The 16,315-nt window shown below is 43.1% G+C and overlaps 1 protein-coding gene across 2 annotated transcripts in view; it reads left to right on the forward strand.

Annotated features, from left to right (window-relative positions):
- LOC134338265 (stromal membrane-associated protein 2-like) overlaps positions 1-16,165 on the forward strand; it is a 63,205-nt gene extending 47,040 nt beyond the window's left edge. For both annotated transcript variants that reach the window (XM_063033983.1, XM_063033984.1), the window contains exons 9-10: positions 10,020-10,327; positions 11,285-16,165. In XM_063033983.1, coding sequence (XP_062890053.1) covers positions 10,020-10,327; positions 11,285-11,419 — 443 coding nt within the window. In that variant the 3' untranslated portion in view covers positions 11,420-16,165. The remainder of the gene's footprint in view (positions 1-10,019; positions 10,328-11,284) is intronic.
- Positions 16,166-16,315: the final 150 nt, after the last annotated feature.

Genomic DNA, 16,315 nt, shown 5'->3' on the forward strand with positions numbered 1-16,315 from the left:
GATACTCTACAAATCCTCTCTCTTGAGGTTCAGTACTGGCTTGGTTTTCGCAATCCACTTTCATGTTAAAATCCCCAACGATTATCATGACATTGCCCTTCTGACACACCTTTTCTTTGTCTATGAAATGCATTATTTTTAGTATGTCTTCAAAGAACTCAGTCAACTTGGTCAGACATAAAATTCCATGATTAATCTGGGTCTTTCTAATTGCTGACACCCTTCAGAAATTATTCCTGCAATTTATCTACCAATAATTTTAGGCCGGATGGTTTGTAACTATTCCTTTCTCACTTTGAAAATAATGGCACCCTGTTAATTGTGTTACTGACTTCTGACATCATGCTGCAGCCAAACAGGATTAGGAAATGATCATCAGAGTATTTTCTATTTCAATCCTTTTTAATAATCTGGGAATATTTTATCTAGGCATGATGGTTAATCCACTTTTAATGATGTCAAACCCTTAACATTTCCTGCCTTTCTTTGTGTTACTCATAGTATTCCACACACTTCAGCTATATTGTCTGAATCAATTTGTGAATCCAAATGTAAAATATTCTTATACGACTCTACCCACCTCTTCATCCTCATAAATCATACTATATTTTCATTTTCTAATAGACCCTGCTGTTTGTAATATGCTTTTGCATGTATCTATAAATCATCTTGGGACTTTCCTTCATTATATCCATCAGTGTTGTTCACTAAATCCTGTGTTTGTCTTCCAATCTTACTGCTTTCATCCTTAGACTTTTTTACATCTTTATCTCTATAGTCTTGACCACTTGCAGTCTGGCATGTTTCTTTTTTCCTGTCTTATCATCATTTTCTTCTTGCCAGCTGTCAGGGATTAGATCTTATTGCTTCTCTATCCTTCCCATCTTACTTTTTTACCCCTCGGAAACATGTGATCAGCACCCCTCAGTCATTTCATAAATTTGTTCTGAAACTATTTCAAGAGGTTATTTCCAGTCCACCTCTCTCAAACTATATTTAAATCTAGTAAAGATCCTTTTGCTTCTTTTCCATCACTGTGCTAACTCTCACTGAATTATAGCTATTGAATTATTGAAAATGATTGCACAGCTGCCCTGTCGAGGCCATTCCCTACGACTAACTTTGGTGATGCACATTCTCTTGTGTGATTGTAGCACATGCATGGCAACGGAAATCTCCACACTTCTTATACCCTTTCTGTGCTAATTACTGTTAAAACAGCTGGAGTCTATGATGAGCAGTCACTCCATTACTAAAGGGTTCCCATCTTTATCAGGCATCACTTGAAGTTAACCTCAGTAAAACTGGTAGCAGGGAATTTGTCTTCCAGCTCAAAAATTTAATTGCATCTCTGCTGTCATTATGGAGTAGTTATCAAACTTGGTGACTTAAGAATTCTTGTAATTCCTCTCAGATTTGTTCCTGGTGCTTGCTGGTTATTTCTGGGACAGTGTAAAACTGAGTGCTGAGAGAGATTGAAATAAATTGGCTTGACTACCATATCTTCATCAGGCAGGCTCACAATTTAATCTTGAAGAATAAGCTTACAATCTTTGTTGAGTAAGAGTCGAAGAAGGAAGGTGGGACCTCTATTTAGCACGTTAATAAATAATGGTGATTACATCTCATATTAGTTAGCAACAGGTGTCAGAATTTTAGTGCCCTGGTTGAGCCTTCTATGCACAGGCATTGGAGCCCCACCTTACTGTGACAAGCTAGATGTGAGAAGTCAGCTGAATGTTTTGCCATTGACTCTAGGGTTATAGTCAGACTGAAATATATGATGTTTTGTTTAAAAAAAACACCTAGTCTTAAAAGGAAACAGCTGTGAAGAAATCCCCTCAATGAGCTGGTAGTAAGTAATAATTATTTTTAGTGGGCTAATATATAAATCTCAACAAGCAAATCTGCCCCTACTGCTGTGTTTGCCTCAACACCCCTTGATGGCTCTGGCAAAACTGAGCTATTAGCTTGCTTTTGAGTGTTCACTTTACCAATAGATCTTGATGCACAGAGAAAGTGAGAGGTTTTATCATCACAGAAAATTAAGCCTGACTGAAGTTAATATGAGAAAGATGTGGGGAAAAAATTCCTTACCAGGCACACAACATTAATCATGGCTAGTGCCTTTAGTTCTTCTCCACTCTGGCAGTCCTCACTAGCTATTTGCTATAAAGTAGCAACTTTTTGAGCTTTTGTGTCATTTTAAATTTCTCCTTGTTTAAGCTTCCACTGTAAGTTGCCACTACTGTACTGTCAAAAATTCTTGCAGATTATAGGTATCTAAAATCATAGTCATACAAAGTTTATTCTGAAAGTACATGTACGTCACTATATACAACCCCGAGACTCATTTTCTTGCAGGCAATCACAGTAAATAAAAGAAACACTGTAGAATCAATGGAGGACCATACCCAATAGGACGGACAACAGCCAATGAGCAAAAAGAAACAACAAAAGTACAAAAAAAAGAGAAAATAAAAGAAATAATAAACAAACAAACAAATAAATAAATAAATAACAAATATCGAGAACATGAGATGAGGAATCCTTGAAAGAGAATTGATAGCTTATGGGAACAGTTCAATGCTGGGGTGAGTGAAGTTTCCCCCTCTGTTTCAAGAGACTAAGGGTAGGGGTATTAACCGTTCCGAACCTGGTTGTGCAGGTCTTCAGGCTCCTGTATCATATTCCTGATGTCAGCGAGAAGGGTGCATGACCTGGACGGTGGGGGTCCTTGATGCTGCTTTCCTGCGACAGCACTCCATGTAGAACAAGCTCTTTGGCCCAACTGGTACATGCCAACCAGGAGGCCATATCCAAGCTTGTCCCATTTGCTAGTGTTTGGCCCATTACCTTGTATACCGTTCCAAAAAATATACCTGCCCAACTGTCCTAAAAGTTGTTATTGCACTATACCTGCATCAACCACTTCCTCTGGCAGCTTGGAATACCATGTAGATACACACTTTAAGTAAAAAAAGTAGTTGCTCCTCAAGTTCCTATTAAATCTTTCCCCTCCCACCTTAAACCTATGCCCTCTAGTTCTTGATTCTACAACCCTGGGAAAAATACTAGGGACATTCACCTTATCTATGCAAATCATTTTAACTTGGTAAATTAACTACTTGTCTGTTATAATCAAGAGTCTTTTCTTTTACCCTGTTCTTTTTTATTCCACTAATGAAACAGAATTTGGTAACTTGCCATGTGCGGGTGAATCCATCTACTAAAGCTGTCGAACGGGGGTCCCAACCTTCTTTATGCCATGGATCCTTATTGAGGAGTCCATGGACCCCAGATTGGGAACCCCTGCAAAAGAAGATGGATTCTCCTGCACCTAATTCTTCCTGACTTCATCTCTGTGCATGTTGACTCATAATTGTAGCAGGCTTTTATTCTTAACCTTGAGCTATGAAAGCAGTTACTGGCATCAAGGCACAGTCTTTACTGTCCCTCCACCCTACACTGTAATATGAGTTACAGCATACTGATGGCATGTCATTTAACTGAGAGCCTCACAGTAGACAGATCTTGTCTAAGCAAGGACATGGACTTGCTGCAATTTGCCTGTCGCCACAATAGGTCTACAGTGGATGTAATCTCACTGGCTCTCCACTCTGCCTTGAATCACCTGGATAATAGTAAACCCTACATTTATTGACTATAGCTCAGCATTCAACACAATCATTCTAATGAAAAAGCTCCAAAATCTGGGCCTCTGTACCTCCCTCTGCAACTGGATCATTGACTTCTTCACTGGGAAACCACAATCTGTGCAGATTGGGAATAACATCTCTTTGCTGACAGTTAACACTGGTGCACCTCAAGGATGTGTGCTTAGCCCACTCCTTTACCCTCTCTACACCCACAATGGTGTGGCTAGGCACAGCTCAAACAGCAGTTATAAATTTGCTGACGATACGACTATTGCTGGCAGAATTTCAGATAATGAGAAGGCATACAGGAGCGAGATAAATCAACTGATTAAGTGGTGCCACAATAACAACCTTGTACTTGACGTCAGTAAGACCAAGGAATTGATTGTGGACTTCAGGAAGAGGAAGTCAAGGGAAACCACACCAGTTCCTGGGTATCAACATCTCTGAAGATTAGTCCTGAGCTACACATAATCTTGCAATTACAAAGAAAACATGACAGCAGCTATATTTCATTAGGAATTAGAGGAGACTTGGCATGTCATCAAAGACTCACAAAAATTTCTACAAATGTACTATGGATAATATCACAAACAACAGGAATTCTGCAGATGCTGGAAATTCAAGCAACACAAATCAAAGTTGTTGGTGAACGCAGCAGGCCAGGCAGCATCTCTAGGAAGAGGTACAGTCGACGTTTCAGGCCGAGACCCTTCGTCAGGACTAACTGAAGGAAGAGTTAGTAAGAGATTTGAAAGTGGGAGTGGGAGGGGGAGATCCAAAATGATAGGAGAAGACAGGGGGGGAGGGATGGAGCCAAGAGCTGGACAGGTGATTGGCAAAGGGGATATGAGAGGATCATGGGACAGGAGGCCCAGGGAGAAAGAAAGGGGGAGGGGGGAAGCCCAGAGGATGGGCAAGGGGTATAGTCAGAGGGACAGAGGGAGAAAAAGGAGAGTGTGAGAAAGAATGTGTGTATAAAAATAAATAGATGGGGTACGAGGGGGAGGTGGGGCATTAGCGGAAGTTAGAGAAGTCAATGTTCATGCCATCAGGTTGGAGGCTACCCAGACGGAATATAAGGTGTTGTTCCTCCAACCTGCGTGTGGCTTCATCTTTACAGTAGAGGAGGCCGTGGATAGACATGTCAGAATGGGAATGGGATGTGGAATTAAAATGTGTGGCCACTGGGAGATCCTGCTTTCTCTGGCAGACAGGGCGTAGGTGTTCAGCAAAGCGGTCTCCCAGTCTGCGTCGGGTCTCGCCAATATATAGAAGGCCACATCGGGAGCACCGGATGCAGTATATCACCCCAGTCGACTCACAGGTGAAGTGATGCCTCACCTGGAAGGACTGTCTGGGGCCCTGAATGGTGGTAAGGGAGGAAGTGTAAGGGCATGTGTAGCACTTGTTCCGCTTACAAGGATAAGTGCCAGGAGGGAGATCAGTGGAGAGGGATGAGGGGGACGAATGGACGAGGGAGTCGCGTAGGGAGCGATCCCTGCGGAAAGCGGGGGGGGGGCGGGAGGGAAAGATGTGCTTAGTGGTGGGATCCCGTTGGAGGTGGCGTAAGTTACGGAGAATAATATGTTGGACCCGGAGGCTGGTGGGGTGGTAGGTGAGGACCAGGGGAACCCTATTCCTAGTGGGGTGGCGGGAGGATGGAGTGAGAGCAGATGTGCGTGAAATGGAGAAGATGCGTTTGAGAGCAGAGTTGATGGTGGAGGAAGGGAAGCCCCTTTCTTTAAAAAAGGAGGACATCTCCCTCGTCCTGGAATGAAAAGCCTCATCCTGAGAGCAGATGCGGCGGAGACGGAGGAATTGCGAGAAGGGGATGGCATTTTTGCAGGAGACAGGGTGAGAAGAGGAATAGTCCAGGTGGCTGTGAGAGTCAGTAGGCTTATAGTCGACATCAGTGGATAAGCTGTCTCCAGAGATAGAGACAGAAAGATCTAGAAAGGGGAGGGAGGTGTCGGAAATGGACCAGGTAAATCTGAGGGCAGGGTGAAAGTTGGAGGCAAAGTTAATAAAGTCAACGAGCTCAGCATGCGTGCAGGAAGCAGCGCCAATGCAGTCGTCGATGTAGCGAGGGAAAAGTGGGGGACAGATACCAGAATAGGTACGGAACATAGATTGTTCCACAAAGCCAACAAAAAGGCAGGCATAGCTAGGACCCATATGGGTGCCCATAGCTACACCTTTAGTTTGGAGGAAGTGGGAGGAGCCAAAGGAGAAATTATTAAGAGTAAGGACTACTTCCGCTAGACGGAGCAGAGTGGTGGTAGAGGGGAACTGATTAGGTCTGGAATCCAAAAAGAAGCGGAGAGCTTTGAGACCTTCCTGATGGGGGATGGAAGTATATAGGGACTGGACATCCATGGTGAAAATAAAGCGGTGGGGACCAGGGAACTTAAAATCATCGAAAAGTTTAAGAGGGTGAGAAGTGTCAGGAACATAGGTAGGAAGGGATTGAACAAGGGGGGATAAAACCGTGTCGAGGTATGCAGAAACGAGTTCGGTGGGGCAGGAGCAAGCTGAGACAATAGGTCTGCCAGGACAGGCAGGTTTGTGGATCTTGGGTAGGAGGTAGAAACGGGCAGTGCGAGGTGTGGGAACTATAAGGTTGGTAGCGGTGGATGGGAGATCCCCTGAGCGGATAAAGTCGGTGATGGTGTGGGAAACAATGGCCTGGTGCTCCTTAGTGGGGTCACGATCGAGGGGTAAATAAGAGGAGGTATCCACGTGTTGTCGCTGTGCCTCGGCAAGGTAGAGGTCAGTACGCCAGACTGCAACAGCACCCCCCTTATCAGCGGGTTTAATAGTAAGGTTAGGATTAGTGCGGAGGGAGTGGAGAGCAGAGCATTCGGAAGGAGTGAGGTTGGAATGGGGACAAGATGCAGTGAAGTCGAGACGGTTGATGTCCCGTCAGCAGTTAGCAATAAAGAGATCCAGAGCGGGGTGTCCATGAAGAAGAGGAGGGTTGAAGATGGGAGAAGGGGTCATGGGTGGGGGTGGAATAGTCCTTGCCGAAGAAGTAGGCTCGGAGACGGAGACAGCAGAAGAAGAGTTCCGCATCATGGCGAACCCGGAACTCGCTGAGGTGTGGGCAAAGGGGGACAAAGGTGAGGCTCTTACTGAGGACAGAGCGTTCTGCCTCTGACAGTTGAAGGTTGGAGGGGATGGTAAAGACCCGGCACGGATGACAGCTGGGATCAGAGGCGGGAGGGGGGAGGCTGGGGGTGTCAGTGGAGAGGGGAGGGTTGGGATGAGAAGAAAATGGAGCCTCTGAGTAAATATTATAACTGGTTGCATCACCTTCTGGTATGGAGGGGACACTGCACAAGATCAGAAAAAAGCAGCAGAAAGTTGTAAATTTGGCTAACTTCATCATGGGCACTGACTAGCCTCTAGTATCGAGAACACCTTCAAAAGGCAATGCCTTGGAAAGGTAGCATTCATTGTTGAGGGCTCCCATCACCCAGGACATGCCCCCTATTTACTGCTACCATCAAGGAGGAACGTGAAGGCACACATTCAACATTTTAGGAACAGCTTCTTCCCCTCCGCCATCAGATTTCTGAAGGGACAATGAACCCATGAACACTATCTCAGTATTTTTTTCTTCTCTCCCTTTTTGCACTACTTAAATTAATTTAATCCATATATGTATATTTTTATTCTAATTTATCATTTCTATCATTCTGTATTACAATGTACAACAGATTTCACAATGTATGCTAGTGATATTAAACCTTGATTCTGATTCAGTGCAATGAGCTCTTTAGGCCTCTGCGGGGAGCCAGAGAGTGTTGGGCTCTGCGGATTTTAGAGCACCTGAATTGGTGTTTAATGGAAGTCATTAATTATTTAGAGTTCCTTGTGTTTTTTTCTCCAGTGACTCACTGTAATACGGTCTCCTGGTGCCTTCTGTTTGAACTTGTTCAGTTTATTTTGACAGGCTCAGGGATATCGTGACACTTAAGCAGCCACCCGATTAGCGAAAATTGCGAGGTCCTAGTTTTGACAATGTTACGTCTCGCAGAGTTGCTTGCCTGAGCCACCCATGTTCTGTTGGAATTTTTGTGAATAAACTCCGGTCGCCATCTCTACATTGGAGTCTGTCTTTCCTCTGCACTTGGGTCCGATATAGCCAGCGTGCATCATGACATTCTGATTGTTACTGCAAACAGTTCCTGTACTTATTGATGCACTGTTTCACCTGAGGAATTTGTTTCCCATTGGTCATTTTTGAAGTTTTGTTTTATTTGTTGTCAGGACCTTGTTTTGTCTTCCCTTTGGTTCCCAGAGAAGGTTTCACCACAGGAGGCAACTACCTGACACACTGAGAAGCAAAAAGACTAGATGCTGGAATTCTAAAATTAAAAACAAAATATGCCAGAAATGATCAGATGCAGGTCACATCTGAGGGATGCGAAGCAGGATGATTGTTTCAGATCTGATGAAAGTTCTTCAACCTGAAGCATTAACTGTGTTTCTCTCCCCATGGATGCAGCCTGACCTCCTGAGTATTTCAAGCATTTCCTACTTTTATTAATTGTCTCATACAATCAAAGTGACAGTAAAATATTGCAACTGAACGTGGAGAGGATGTTTTCTATAGTAGGGGAGTCCAGGGCCAAAGAGCTCAGACTCAGAATAGAGGATGTTGACTTAGAACAGAGATGAGGAGGAATTTGTTTCACTAAAGGGTGGTGAATCTGTGGAGGCCAAGTCATTGGCTATAATTAAAGCAGAAGTTGATAGGCTCCTGATTAGTAAGGGCATCAAAGGTTACAGAGAGAGGACAGAAGAATAGAGTTGAAGAGGGATAATAAATCAGCTATGATGGAATTCTGGAGCAGATTTGATGGGTCAAATGGCCTAAATATGCTCCTATGTTTTACGGTCGTAGACAGAAAAACAAGTTTTCTACCCTATAGGATATAGAAAAATATGAGTTATATAACAATCCCCATAACTTCTTTCTGACACTTTTAACTTCCAGATTTTTAAATCTATATTCAGATCTCAAACTCGAATCTGAATTAGCTTTTTCAGAAATTAGTCCAGGCTGCCTGACTGTTGTTTCTGCAGCTCAAAGAATCTTTCATACATTGAATCTTAAAGGGATTGTAAGTTTGTGCAAACGATACATTTTTCATCATCTTTCTCACTGGCGAAAATTTTGCTCTTAACAGCACTTATTTCTGACTGTGTTTCTCAGTTAAAGTTCAAATTCAAGTTTAATTATTCAACCATACATAAGTACAGCTGAACAAACCAGTGTTCTTCCGGGGCCAAGTGCAGAACATCCATAACACAACACAGCACAGGGCACACTCACAGCACATTCAGTTCCAAGTAGTTCGCAGATGAAAGAATCATGCAATCCAGCTTGTCATTCCACCATTTGAACACCGGAGGGCAGCACCGATGGGAGAGGCCAGTCCTCAACCGAGTATGGAAGCTGTGCTACACTATCTCTGGCGTCTCCTCTTCTGGACTGCAACGTAGGCAAGCCCACAACTTGAGGCCCAGTCCTCTCTACAGCCAAGGCTATGCAGCTCCCCCGCCATCTGTCGCACTAACAAAGAAAGGAAACAGGCTTGTGGTAGTTTACATTATCAATGTCCAACAGGGTCTTGTGATTGCAAGTGAAATGTCCAAGACAATCACTGGCTGTTACAATGCACACCACCTTCTTGCACCAAGTCCAATGTTTGTCGACACCAAATCCATCCCCTCCACCAACAAGCAACTCACTGATGGGATAGACCTGCAGTACCTGAAGTTCTTAAAGTCCAGCATTTTCTTGTGATTGTGAAAAAAGATGTTTAAAAAAGATGAAGCACCTTGGATTGGCCTCCGAGAGGCCGCTGCACCTGAGTGCACCGCTACCTCGCCGGAACCATCTCTCTTGAGTCCAAGTCCGAAATGACTGCCGTTCCCACATGAAGGTCAACTCTGTTCTGGGTTTGGCTCTTCTGCTGCCGCATGCTATGGTAATGCTGGCAGCTTTTGAACAACATCCAGACAGGGAGTGATCAGGTTGCTCAGTTCCTGAGGTGTAAAGAGTTAAGTGTTTCAGCCAGGATCCTGGCTCTGTGTCAGTGCAGTCTGACCGGAGACACTGAACTACGAGGTCTGGCAACTGTTCCTCTCATTTGCTAATTGCTTTTGCTGTTAATAAGCAACGAAAGCAATTAATATAAAGAATTATCATCTTTATTATTGCATGTTTCTCCTTGCAGTGTGCTGCTACTAATTTCACAATATATGTCAATGATAATAAAGCTGATTCTCATGCTGACTCCACACTGTTTAAAACGGGAACTGAGCGACTGCTGTTGTGTTTTCCAGGTGCGATGTTTATGCCCTCTGCACAAACACCCTATGGTCCCTGTCTGGCACCTGGCTTCGCGAATTTTTCCCCGGTGGGCAGTGGAGCCCTGCCGGCCGGTGCTGTGATGGGTAATGTGGGGCAGTCATTGGGCATGGTGGCTCCAGTAGCATTGCCACCAGGATTCGTAGGTAGCATGCAGGCCGGGGTGATGGGTATGCCCAGTGGGATGATGGCGCAGCCGGGCGCCCACGTGGCTGGGATGGCCATGCCTCAGCCGGTGTACGGAGTCCAACAGGCACAGCAGCTGCAGTGGAACATTGCACAGGTAAGGTTCTTCCTGCCTCAGAAGGGAATAATGACATCAACAGTTTGGTTGATGCCCTGCATTTGAGCCATTTTAGTCAGACATGGGAGTCGTAGTCCCATCAGGTTTGATGTAGAGCTCTACCTGAAGTGTACTCCCTTTAACGGTATGGTAACCTGGCAGTCCACTGTGATATATCCTCCAACATTCTCGTAATCTGATCAGAGCTACTGTTCTTTGTCAGTGTTGAGCTCCGTCTGGGTGGAATATTCACTGTGCTGAATTTACTATATAACCCTCAAGTAAGTTCACCATGAGGAATCTGGCATCTAGTTCCTTAACTGGTCAATTGGTCGATACACCTACAAGCTGACAGTTCACTAACATACACAGCCTGCATATACTAACAGCCTGTTGAGCCCATCTAGTCCATGACGAACTATTATTATGCCTAGTCCCATTGACCTGCACATGGACCATAGCTCCCCTGCCATCCGTGTTCTTATCCAAATTTCTCTTAAGTGTTGGAATCGAACCTCCATCCCTTCATAATTTTGTATACCTGTCAAGTCTCCCCTCATACTTCAATGCTCCAAGGAATGCTCTTACTCCACATTCTTTCAATCTGATTGAATGCTTTCCTGTAGGTGGCCAGATCTGCACATAATACTCCAAATTAGGCGTCACCAATGTCTTGTACAACTTGAACATAATATTCTCCTGTTCTCAATACTGATTTATGAAGGCCAATGTGCCAAAAGCTCTCTTTCCGACCCTATCTACCTGTGACACCACTTTCAAGGAATTGTGGATCTGTATTCCCAACATTCAGAAGACATCAGAAAATCTATAATTACTAATTGGTTGCAATTCTAAGTCTGCCTCCCTCTTCACTGATTTGGGAAAAGGGTGTACTTCATAAAATTTAAGGTGCGAGGAGATAGTTTTCTGCGTTCAGCTGACCTTCTTTATTTTCAGATGACTCAGCATATGGCCGGGGTGAATTTCTACGGGGCCAATGGTATGGTGAATTATGGACAGTCGCCAGTTTCCATGGGAGCAGGAACTGCTCCAGCAGCAGGTCAGTCCCTCGGCACCCAGATATGGAAATAGGAAGAGAGAAACGACAATCTCTCCATGCTTTGAAACTACGCAGAAGACATTTTGGCTCCTTCTCTTCTCCAGCCAGTTTGCTCCGTGCGATTTCAAATCCATTTTGCCGAACAGCCTTACATGGACTTGGCAAGAATTTCACTATCAAAACAGCAGTCATCATTACCAAAGTCAATTTTCAAACTGTATTTTTCTCCCAAAGAATGTTTTGGGAATCTAATTCCCTCCTAGGCAGAGTGTAAGAAGGATGTGTGATCCTGAAGTCTGACATTAGAAGTGTTGTTGGCACAGCTTTCTCCACTCATTCCCAAATTCTGCTCGTCGTTCTGGTGGGAGACCCACCTGAATAGCCACAGGATGCCTTGTTCATGATACTGGGCTAAAATTATGAAGTTTGGACTTTGGACAGATCAGATTTGGAGGGGAAAGGAAATGATGGTTGAGTTTATTAACCAGTCATTGAGCCTCATGTCACAGTTGGACAGAATGTGAACTATAGCACAAATGTGCCTCTATATAACGACCTTTATTGATGCCTATTCAAAAACCGCTGGTTATAGCTTTATCATTAGGCTAATAGTTTTGATATTGAATAGATATTTGTTTACTGTGGTTAAGGTAGCCCTTCTGGAGCTTGCTTAAAAAAATGCTGTTTATGAGCTGATTAGTGCCAGTACTATACTTAAACCTTGGCAGCTGGTGTGAAATTTAATTGAAGACTAAATCGGTAAATCTAGTTAGAGATACAAGTGGGATGGACTAGTGCTTTCTAGCACACTGCATAGCCAGGTAGGCTGAAACCTGGCCCTTGGGATGGGATGCCTCACCTCTTACCAGTGCCCTTGGAGCAAGCTCCATGTTGCCCAGTTAATGTCACTTCAACACAAAAAAAAAATTATTTTTTACAAAAGTTTCAAGCAGGGTTGCTTTAAAATAGGGCAAAGCGCACTTGAGTGATGTACCACAAGAATTAAAGAAGAAAAACAGGGTAGCTTTTAACATAATCGACTAAACCAAATTGTAATTGAACTGTAATTGAACCAAAAGGTGGAGTCATTAATATGATTAGACTGTTTAGCTCCTGGTTGAGGGAGGGCATTCAAACATGCAGCCTTGATTCTATACTGTCTCATAGCATGGCTGAGGACAAAATCTTCTCCATGCTTGTTGTGAAATATGGTTGCTCCTCATCCATTCAGTAAACTCCCATCTCTGTGTTAGATGTAGGATCTGCTTGTGTTGCTTTTCCCAACAGTCAGTGAATTTTATTGATTTATCTTCTGGATTACCCGTGAGCAAAAGCACCACAATTTAATACAAGGGTGAGTGGGGCTTTCCAACAATCTGTGCAACAATTAGGAGCAACATTAGAGAATAGTTAGAATGCTGTGTGGGGAATAAAGTGCTACACAACTGGTAAAGATGTCCAGTCACCAGTGGAGATTGCCCTTTTATTTCTACCTCAGACAAGAACGCATTCCAGGGTATTAAGCACCTTTTCTCTAGGCTGTGGAGGGAACTCTTTGCACTTACCAGCTATGTTGCTGCTTTAACTTGCTTTTCAAGCATATTGGGACTGGGTTAGGGGGTATGGGATGTTGAAAGAAAAAGGCTAAGATCCATTCCATGATTACACACGAGATTCTTCACACACTGAGACCTGGTTTGATATGGCGAATAGTCACATCTGCACTTTTAGAGTATTTTGGGGGGATTTTTTTTTTAACTGAAGTAGGGAATTCTAAACAGACATTTAAAAAATGTATTGAAACTGAAAAATGTCAGACAAGTGTGTTTGAGGCCATTAATAGGTCAGTTAAGTGGATGAGTCCGCAGTATATTAGAAACAGGTACCCATCCAGTGAACTTGTAAAGGCCTGGCACAATAGGATTATTTGCAGAGTACCTGGCCACATGATCCCTCAAAATACTGGGTGATTGATCTTTTAAGAGCTGATTACATGGAGCTGCAGGCCTGTTAGAGATGTGAGACTTTCACAAAATCTGGCAGGATTTTGGAGACTGTTTCCCCTTCCCAATCTGAATTGATACTTGCAAGCATTCTGATTTTATGCACAAGATTAACTGGAAGTAGGTGTTTGCATTAAGGGGAAACAGTAAGAACATGCAAATACAGGGTTAACCCTGTACGTTTAAATATTTTTGGGGATTTGCTTTTTAATTTTATTCCTTTCATTTCTTTTTAAATAACCTTTCCATCAGTACGTACTGAACTCAATATGTTAAAGAAATGTTGACAATAGCTACAGTCTTGTGTTTAACTTGTTATCCAGAGGAATGAGATAAGCAGCTGTAATTGCTAATTGTGTGTTTTTCCCAGTTGTTGTTTTGCCAATCTTTAAATAAGTCCTGAACAAATTGTTTGGGATGAAGAATAAAATGCATTTTGATGTGAAATAAGCTGCTTGGGGAGGAATACAAGAGGTTTTAAGGCATTTGCCTGTCTTTAACAGAATTAGGAGTGCTTCTTCATTTCCAAGCGTCAGTGCAGTTAGCATTAGTCTGGTTATGTGACACTGAACAATGCGAGCTTGCATCCAATGTGATGGAAGGGATGTAGCTGCAGGTCAGCTGGTTGGTTCAGTGATACTGTATTATTGCTTACTCTTAAAGCCTGTGGAGAGTCATTCTTGTGCTATGTGTAAGGCTAATGTTCCACCCAAATACATGATCCCCCACCGGACTTGGTGAGTTGGTTCTTTATGTCTAATTAAGCAACTTGCCTCACAAAGAGAGGCAGTAGAGTGGCTAGAGCTTAGAACTATTTTCTGAAGCCAGAATATGGAAAGTGTGAAGCTGCAGGTGACAGCTATGTTCTGCCTTTGTGAACCGTTTTTATGTGGATAATGTTGAGGTGGTGATGGTGGTGAGATGGTGGGGAGGAGGGGGTTGGCCATAGAGAATGGTCCAAGCTGGTCAAGTGGGTGCAGTGGTCTTCAAGCAGGAGGAGGGAGTCCTGGATGGTAGTTCACTGCTGTGTGTTCACAGCTTCCTACCCTGTTGTAAAGTTCTGTGAATTGTGTATTAAGGGGTATTTCAGGTTTGAAATGGTGTGAGTATATTAAGGAGCATCAGGGTTGCAAAATAAATTTCCGTCCCTCAGTTTTTCCACAAATGACATGGGCTCTGAGAGAGTGGCTGTTACATGTTTGGGTCTGTAATGCTAACTTTGCTGGGTGTTACATTCACCGCTGTCACCACTTACAACCGCATTCATTGTTTACACGTAGTCACGTGCAACTGTACTTTAGCATAATGAATTGTGCGGTAGCACTGGTCTCCCAGCTGGTGTGGTAGTTTTATATTTGTGCCCACCTCTTCCATTGCCCCTGCTCCACCCTCTCTCAGTTCAAACGTTGGCCTTTGCCAGCAATGCGTCAGTGGGTGAAAGAATCTGCAAGTCAGGTTGCTATATTTGCCCTCCATGTTTAAAATAAAGGCACCCTTCCAACTGTAGTGAGATTTCAAATCCTACTATGGATAACTTGGATTGCAAGACATGGTGGTGTTGCTGAACTCACTAATTTTCTGTAGGGATTTTGTGGTTCATGGAAAGTGCTCTTCTATCTCCAACCCACCTTTTGCCAACCTGGATTAAAGCATCATTGATAATGAACCTTTTCTACACCACCACAGTTAACTAAATGGCAGCTCGCATCTTAACTGTTAATGAGCAAGGGGATTGAGCTGGGTGCTGATGGAGTTCATGAGGAATGTGAGAAAGCATAATGTATTTGCAGAAATGAATGTATTAATATAAAGCTAATTTGTGCTATTTTTGAGGCTGCTGTGTTTATAAGAATAAATTTTTATCTATAAACTGTGATTTAAAAGAAAGAACTAACCTTGTTATCTCTTTTGGACCATTGAAGTGTGGCCATAGTTAAGTGCAGAACCAGGACGTGGTTTCAAATGGGAGGAGTATTGTAGGCTGGAACAAGGGTTTAAGGTGGAGATATTGCTCAGGGGGTAGAGGACCATTTTATATTAACCTTATATACAGTGGTTTGTATCTTAACCTTATTTGGGTAACTGGTTGGAGATAGTAAGAAATGTTGCCCTTTGGCAAACCATTCAGTAGTGTATTTTACTGGATTTGAAAAGTTAGCCTTCTGCTAAATTGGAAATAAATTTTCATTTTTGAATACATAAAGCTATTTTTCCAAAACTCCTTCCTATTTCTGGTTGCTGTTCCGTTCGCTAGGTTGGATTGACTGTAATCTGTTCACTCAGACAGCTCACTGACTCGAGTCTGAGGTTAGGTTGGCAAGGACTGTGGTCAAACTAGTGGCCATCAACCTGTGAACGACTGTGGCACTCTCATCTCCAGCCCCACTACCACTCAGGGCTACTCGATCCCATTGTTACACCGTGTTTCACTTGCATTTGTTTATGAGCCACACTTGTGCTTTGCTCTGTGATTCAGTTCTGTTTGTGTAATAGCACTTAACCTTTTTGCAACATTTGTATAAGGAACTGTCTGGGACCAGCTTAACATTCAGAATCAGTCAAAATGATCCCTTGTGCTCTCCCTCCTACCTTTACCCTCACAAGAACTGAAAGCTCGCTCTACTATTGCACAACCCCTGTCACTATTCTAAGCATGCCAGCAATGGAGTAACTTTTCTGTGAATGTATTTGCATATCCCAGATTTCTGCTTCCAGCTGTCCTGTATTATATATATAAAAATTCTAACTAATATAAAGATTGTGGTGGAAACATGGAAAATAAAGATTTTATTAAAGATTTACTTTGATATTGAATAGAATTGTGTTCTAATTTGAAATCTCACCACTCATTCCTGTGCCAGTTAGTTATGGGGAAAGTTGCTTCTTCAGCATCTCGTCTACTGAAGTTGTGCAGAGAAGACCCAG

The sequence above is a fragment of the Mobula hypostoma genome, chromosome 26, assembly GCF_963921235.1.
Source record: "Mobula hypostoma chromosome 26, sMobHyp1.1, whole genome shotgun sequence".
Taxonomy (NCBI): domain Eukaryota; kingdom Metazoa; phylum Chordata; class Chondrichthyes; order Myliobatiformes; family Myliobatidae; genus Mobula; species Mobula hypostoma.